Source organism: Ochotona princeps, unplaced genomic scaffold (assembly GCF_030435755.1).
Source record: "Ochotona princeps isolate mOchPri1 unplaced genomic scaffold, mOchPri1.hap1 HAP1_SCAFFOLD_5556, whole genome shotgun sequence".
In the NCBI taxonomy this organism is placed as follows: Eukaryota; Metazoa; Chordata; class Mammalia; order Lagomorpha; family Ochotonidae; genus Ochotona; species Ochotona princeps.
In genome coordinates, this window is record NW_026697842.1 from 1769 (window position 1) to 9692 (window position 7924).

The 7924-nt window shown below is 49.8% G+C and overlaps 1 protein-coding gene and 2 non-coding genes across 3 annotated transcripts; 1 reads left to right on the plus strand and 2 right to left on the minus strand.

Moving 5' to 3' along the window:
• The first annotated feature begins 789 nt into the window (after positions 1-789).
• Positions 790-4227, plus strand: LOC131479056 (latent-transforming growth factor beta-binding protein 2-like). The gene is made up of 3 exons (XM_058659677.1): positions 790-1011; positions 2623-3177; positions 3472-4227. Exons 1-3 carry the CDS (start codon positions 790-792, stop codon positions 4225-4227), a joined length of 1533 nt encoding a protein of 510 aa, XP_058515660.1.
• A 1647-nt stretch (positions 4228-5874) lies between these two features.
• Positions 5875-5946, minus strand: TRNAP-CGG (transfer RNA proline (anticodon CGG)). Its single transcript has one exon. It is a non-coding gene; the product is annotated as a tRNA-Pro (tRNA).
• A 1132-nt stretch (positions 5947-7078) lies between these two features.
• Positions 7079-7150, minus strand: TRNAP-UGG (transfer RNA proline (anticodon UGG)). Its single transcript has one exon. It is a non-coding gene; the product is annotated as a tRNA-Pro (tRNA).
• Positions 7151-7924: the final 774 nt, after the last annotated feature.

The following is a 7924-nucleotide window of genomic DNA, read 5'->3' on the forward strand; positions in this document are numbered from 1 at the left end:
CAGTAGTTCCATTTTCACGAAAGAGGTGCAGATCTCTGTCGTACACACTTCCATGAGCATCTTGGGAAGGATTCCACGATGAACGCAGGAAGAGCCTGTTGCCATCTCGTGCTGCATGAGTTCAAGCGCTGGATACTTTTTTGTTGACTGACATGCTTTTTGACTGCACTAAGTCGCTCATACACTTGTCTGCCTTAGTAACCAACAAAAGAAAGGAGTACGTCCCCTCTGACAGCTTTGTGGTCTTTCAAATAGTAGTGCCAGAACAGAAATTTCAAACCTGTTGAGCCTTTTTCACGCTGATGTCAGTGAGCTGACAGAGCGCGGCAGGGAAGACCTAAACGAAGCAGACCGACACTGGTTGTCCGTCGAGCTAGTTGACAGGCGGACGTTTTGCGGAGCTGAGACGGGAAAACCTGCGTGAGTGCGCAGTGACTACTGACACATTTTCGCAGGCCTGGCTCAAAGCAGACCGTATATCATCTGCAGTCAGCTCTTTAAAACGCACTTCTGAGATTTGGGTTTGGTTGTATGACGCGGACAAGAGGTTTATGTTTAGACCTGGACCACGCGCAGGGGTGTCACGTGTCGTTCGGATCATCCCCTGTGTGGTGATGCTTGGACATGGACTATTTCGCTGCTCCTCTCCTCGTCTCTACATGCAAACGATCTTTTCTCTCACGAATAGTGCGACAAACTGTAATGCTTAGTTCTTGCCAAGAGCCTGGCCTTTTGAACCATACGTATCCTCTACGAGCGCAGAGTCGTTGTCCACACAAATACACCGGGATGGAGTCAGTCGCTGGACGCCTCCTTTTTCTCTTGATGCTTGCATCCTTGCACGTTGCTGCAGAACCGTCTCAAGAGGGAGTTCCTATCATCCCTGGAAATGACGACGTTGTCGCCGCTCATGAGGAATGTCCGGGCAGCTACTATATCGCCAGCGGAATGTGCAAAAAGGAGATTAGCAGGAAGCCGTTGCAGGTCTGCCCGCCGCGCTCGACGTTCAAGGCAAGTCTAATGTCACTGGTTTAGCCGATGTGGACAAGCTCCGCAACATGTGCAAGAGCGTCGAGGGAAGGTCATCCAGGGAGAGAAGCGTTTCACTGCTCACGAGCACTCACCGGGAGGCGCCGTGCACGTACACGTATGATAGACCCGATCCCGCCGGGCGCGCAAAGCAGCAGGTGGTTACATAGAAATCTTACGAGATACCGATGAGGGGTGCAAATCGTATTAGTACGTGTTATGTATTCCAAGACACAATGGCATTGCAAATGCCAGCATAGCGTCGACTCGGCAAATTTATAGCGTGCCAGGGCCAAACGCACAGACACTGCAAACGCGGTCAGGGTGAAAGCACTGCGGAATTCTTGTTGTACCCATATACCGTTTACGCGAGGCCTTTATCAAGAAGCTTCTTGTCTATGCACACAGGATGTTACTCCGTCACAAGCGCACATCCCGCGATGGACATTACATCGCTACCCGTAAAACTGGAGCACAGAGGGCGTCTCAAGCGGGGGAGATAGCATGCTTATAATAGCACAAGTATAGCAAAAGGAGGTCCAGTTTTCTTACGGTAATACCACGGCTATTACAATATTGAGTCTATTTGGTGTCATATACAACTTTCCATCTTGTAGACAATGCATCCTACACAGCATAGACGTTTGAGTTGGATATCCTTTGGTGGTTCTCGGCCACCACATCGATGCTGCCAGGTCTAGACCGCTCCTCAATTCCACCACATTAGCTTATTATGAACGAAGAAAAATGAAAATAGAGACCCGGGAAGCCTACTGTCTGCAGTGAGGTGACGAAAGGTGGTTTGCTGAATGCACAACGACCCTGACACACCTAGCACTCCGGATGAATCTAAGCAGGTTCATCAGAAAACGTGACGTGGGGGAACTAGTGCGAGACTCCTGGTCTAGTTCAGCCCCGACGGCCGTCTGCATCTACATGGTTGGGGGATATACAGTTTCAACTCTAGAAATTCGAAAGATGCTGCTATATCACTCGTGAATGGTATTCCTGTCGACATGTGCACCTTTTAGTTTACTTGGCTTCAATGACCTAAGAATTGACCTGTCTGATGAATGGCTAGTCAGGCTGCTGATGCTTCCGTAACATCGTGTTTTGTGTGCTCCCCATTCTTATCTCTGGAAGGTTCCACCCACGAACGAGTGAATGGCCGAATAAGTGCTTGTTGATATCCGTCTATAGTCGACGGTCCTCGAGCTCCACAAAAGTCAACTCTCCTCTCCTTTTTCCATAACACTGGCTTGTGAGTGTATAATGGAGCCTATGCTGCAGTCAAGTCAACCACGGGCGCAGTACTCAGTAGTTCAGCCCCGCCAGTAATCTTCGTTGTAGGTGTACTTTCCAAATGCCTCCGCGTGTCCCTTTGTTGTGTGTCACCAGCTAGAAATGCCCCAATAGCCAGATGGTGCGCAGCTCCCCTTGCGTGTTCAAGTTGCCTACCTTCGATAGTTCAATGTCACCTGAGACCATGTACTATGGACTTACTTACAGAGGGCTGTCTCGCCTTGTGAATTGTATTTCTTAGCATCAAATCCCCTGCTGCTCTTTAATTCGCCGCATATCATTGTTTCTCAGGACGGCGCTTGCGTGTCAGAGCATGAAGTGAAGGGTATTTATGTTTGCAGTGAGGGGGAGAAAGTGGTGGGCGACAAGTGCGAAGGAGAGGAGTCTATCAAGGGTCTAGCCACATGCCCGAAAGACTTCACGTTTACAGGAACAGCGTGCATCCGATCTCAAGAAAGTCGAGCGCAGCCTGTTTGCGAGAGCGGCTACAAATACCGCGAGAGCTCGGGCGTGTGCATCCGTGACGTGAAAGAGAAAGCACAACACGTGTGTCCTCCAGAGGCGAAGCAGCACGGTGACAAGTGCTTTCTGGTGGAAGTAAGTCAACCGCGAGTGGGCTGCTCGAAGGGATACAAAATTGAAAATGGAATGTGTTTCAAAGTGGATACAGTGCGCGTGGAGCATAAATGCCCACACGGATACAAAATGGAGAACGGCATCTGTAAAAATTCAGTAAAATTGCAGCCAAATGCCGTGTGCCCGCCCGGGTTCGACTTTAATGGAAAGGACTGCGTAACAACAAATTTGGCGGAGCCCACGCTCAAATGTGAGCCCGGCTACGACTTGGTGCAGGAAGCCGACGAGACGTGGGAAGATCCACACTCTCCTAAAGAAGAAGAGTCCTCCACAGGTATTCCCATCGAAAAACAGGACCGTAAGTACACGAAGAGGACCAGGACCAAGGAATCGATTGAAAGAAATATGCTTTTGCAGCACCAAACTGCAAATAAATACAGCATCACAGGGGGAGATACTGAATTTTTCTATCCTGCAGGAATGAGCCGTCATTTAGGCATCAGTGACGATATGGACGTCATTCCTCCCAAGACGCGCCCGCAGGCTATTGAAAAGAAAAAAAAGGACGTCTATACCGGCGGTGATGTGTATTGTGTGAAACGCCTAGAAAAGGCTCCTAAGCTAGAGTGCCCACAGAAATACGAACTAAAAAACCAAGTATGTGTAAAACAAGAGTATGCGAAACCGCGCAGCGAGTGTCCGTCTGGAAGTGTCGAATACGGGCGCGTTTGCGAAGCGGTTCACACCGCAGATGCGACTCTTGTCTGTCCCGCCGACTACTCCGTGTATAACGGACAATGCGTGAAGAAGGTTGCTGGCCGCGTGCATCAGGAGTGCGACCAAGGTTTCAAGCTACGCGATGGAGGCACCTGTGTGAAGGACACGGTCCAGAAAGCCACCTTGCGTTGCTCTGAGGGACTCGAACTCTACAAAGATGACATCTGCATGTCCCAGGACACGATTAGGCCCGAGTTCGCTTGTGAAGCAGGGGAACTAACGCCTCAAGGCACCTGCGTGCGGGTATTTATGGCAGATACTATTTTTACATGTCCCAGGGGCTTCCGTACGAACAAGCACGGCGAATGCGTCCGCAAAGTTCTTCATGCTGCTGCAGTCACATGTCCAGGAGACGCCAAACTGAGAGGCGGTAGCTGCATTCTTCTCGAAGAACAGCCTCCAGTTGAGACTTGCGAAGAGGGGTACGTACATGATGGTCAAGGGAGCTGCATTAAATATGACGTGCGGCCTCCAAAACGTTCCTGCCCGGGAAAATACAGGTTATTCAACACGCTATGCGTACGCAGAGCTCTCAGGGTTTAAGTCAGGACACATACAGCACCCCACGCCAAAGACGCTCACTTCAATGTTTTAGGTTATCTATCCCAACATTTGTCTTCAAGGGTAACTCCCGGGCATTGCTTCTTGCTGGGAGCGGCACGCAGGGAAGCTGCGGATTCTGACCCTTTCTGGTGAGCGCAACATCTCAATAGTACTGCTCTCTTGCCTACTGTAGAGTGACGACACACTAACAAGGTGAAAGAAACACTAATTGGGAGTGAAGCTGGTAAACTCTTTCTCGGTTCTTCAGTTATCCATGCGACGAAGTCCACGCTGCGTCTTATAGCTGAGAAGAGTGCACTGGTATACAACGGAATAAATTTGAGGGGGGTTTTTTCATATAGTTGCTGGTACGACGCCTTTACATATGTGTGTACGAGGCGCCCATAACACTGTTTCTATGAAAAGTGGGTTTCACCGGTGCTTTGTAGCAGCGAGCAGCATGTTGCTGTACGGTGAATTCCCCTTTTTTCAATAACGGGGCGTAAATTCTGTCTCTGCATGGTACAAAGGATGTCATGCATACCTTGTGAACGGTGCGTAGATACAGCGGAACACGGGGCACCAGAAAGAACTGGCCGGAAGGCATGGGGTCTATGTGTCGTGCTGTGCTCTACAACTGTCGTGGTATCCAGTGGAAAGGTCTCGTGCAATATCACCGCTGGTACTTGTTGACACCTCGTTTGTTCTTTGTAATATGTATCTGCCTACACATGTTCCTGGTGAACAATACCGGGGGGGATTGTGCTTTTCCCACGGGTGGTGCCTGCAACTGTCGTGTTACCCTCTTATCCAGTTCAAGGAGGATATACGACTGCGCGGTGCGCCGCACTATTGCTGTGGGGAAAAAATGTAATCTGGGATTTACCTTCTTGGCACACATCTAAACCTGAAGCGGAAAGCGAAGCAACCGATATAGAAGTAATCGGTTTCCAAGATGTCAAGCGAACAGCCAACTGCTTGCCGCGCAGACTCTGTTAATGCGCACGACCTGTGCCACATAAACGTGTAACTCGTGGAGGTAGCCGACGACGGGTTCTCTCTTCTCGTACGCAACTGGCAAGGCGCATGCAATGTAAAGTAATTTCAGCTGGCGCTGCTCATAGCCTCGCTCGCGTGATCACTCGATACGATCTATCTCACCAGCGGAGCGGGGTACTGGGCCCGAGTCATGCAACTTCTTTCACACCACTGACCGCCCCTTGTGGACGTTGCGGTACTACTGTTAGCACGAAAGCAGAGGATGCACCACGCAGAATCGCAGTAGGGTGCACGATCGAAGCTTACTTCGGCATATGTGCGTGCCAAGACTACAGGAATCCTTTTGCTCAATAGCTTTGACCGCCGTTCAAAGGCACACCCATTTTAAGTATAATGTCACTTGTGTGTCATCCGAAGAAAGGCGATGCTGCAATATTGTAGTTGTACTACAGTGTGTGCGAGAAATATAAAAAGGCACACCCATTTTAAGTATAATGTCACTTGTGTGTCATCCGAAGAAAGGCGATGCTGCAATATTGTAGTTGTACTACAGTGTGTGCGAGAAATATAAACTGTTTTGTAAGTAACTTAAGGTGGGGACAAACCCACCTGTGCTACGGTGGACATGTGTGCAATGCACAACGCGGAGGGCTGTTCCGGGAATTGAACCCAGGACCTCTCGCACCCGAAGCGAGAATCATACCACTAGACTAAACAGCCTGAACATAACCTGGAAGCTGTTTTGTGCTAGGTATATGCCTCACGATCCACCACGTTCACCGACAACGTACTACCTCCGTTCTCACCAGAAAAACGTTCGGTCCAAAACATCCGTCTCGGCTCCTCCATGCCAAAGGAAAAACATGAAGCAGCAGAAGTTCAAGCAGTGCTAGAATACGCTCAATTTGCGTAGACGCTCGCCAGACATACCTGCTTAACTTTAGCGAGCACCATACACCGCGTGCCCGGCATTATGTGGTAAATAACGAATAATTAGCGTTACCGACCACAAGCATTTAGATGAACATTGTCCAAACAGACATCTTGAGTGCTGCCTTCTTGCGTACGCTGCCACCTAGAGCAGCCCCACGCCGCTCCCTAGCCACGCTTACATACAAAGTAGAGTACTGCCCCTGGAGAGATTCTCCACATGTTCATATGGTGGATATGTACGATTGCGCGGGTAAAACGTCTGTACATATGTCACCTTCGTACATTCAGAGAAACTGATTAGCGGCTCTTTCTTGGTGCTATCGTTTAGTGCAGCGCCAGCGAGAACCTCTGTGCATGTCTGTGTACTTGAGAATGCATAAGCATCTCCAAGTAATTGCCAGATTGATATGCGCGTTCTCCACGGAGTTCACCAGCATGTTGCTCGAGAGCTTTGGTACCTTGCTCTCCCAGGAAGCGTCGGCGGACACAGCTGCTGACCACTACGTTGTGCAAGAAGATAGCCATTATAAAGACCCCACAGCGGGTTTGCCGGGGACGCTTGCGCTGAAAACGGCTACGCACAATGGAAAGCGGAGTACACAGGACCGTACGTGCGATGTTTTGAGAACCATCATATCCTTATGAAGCGTTCGCTCATGTACAATAACTCATGTATACGAAAGGCAGAGTCGTCTACATTTTCAGGGAAGACAGCCGAGACGTGGTGAGCCAAGTGGCTAATGCACGCTTTCCGGAAATGAGCGTACGGTGTGACCGAGTACCGGGGTAGGACATGCTTTGCAAGGTATCGTCCACGTGGTGGGGGAACAAGGAGCTATTACTGCATGCAGGTTGATGATGGTTTTATATATAGCCGACAACAAGTGGGCCACACAATATAGATGCCCCAATAGGCATGGGGCTGTTCCGGGAATTGAACCCGGGACCTCTCGCACCCAAAGCGAGAATCATACCACTAGACTAAACAGCCGTGCTACCTACCGTCTATTACATAATGCTCTGCAAACGGTGCAACTTCCTCCTCACACACTCTCCCTCGACGTAGTGATAATATATTCTCTACACCTTGAGGTCACACACTTTATCGTAATTGACTTCTCTGCTTCTAACACGACGTCAACCGTCAGTCGACGTCACATAAACAGACAAACTACCACTGTGATACAGACTGCGTAAGAAAGAACCACCTCGGAGAAAGCAACCCAACGAAGCAGATGTCTTGGTTTGTAGCGAAACAGTCGGGGGCTATCCTCTTTCTGAGGGAGAGAATCTCGGTTGATGCACCTATCTTCAAGCAGAGGGACAGTAGCAAAGAGGCTCACCATGATTTCAGGTTCCTTGCGTAAGTTCGTTTGTAGCCGACATCGGGGGAGACCCCATCCCCGATAGGCATGTCGCACAGCACTCTAATGCCGGCACTGCTTCCTTGCTGTATGGAACATAGAGTTTGACTAACTTCGATGGCTTTTACCGTGATCACTTACTTCCTGTGAGCCCTGTCCCGCCTTGTTACATTGGAATAGCATCTGATACATCACCTCGACAAAGAATTCATGGTAGCACATATGAAGAGTCATGCTAGGCGGTGCTACCTGTCAGTGATTTTGGGGGGAATGTAGTGATGGTGCATTGAAAATCGGGGGTGGTGAGCACCCACATATAGTGCCAGTGCTGTCGAGTGCCAGTGGGGCCCTGTCGAACGACACATGAGCCCTTGCCCACACGGCGGGCCACGGGAGTATTG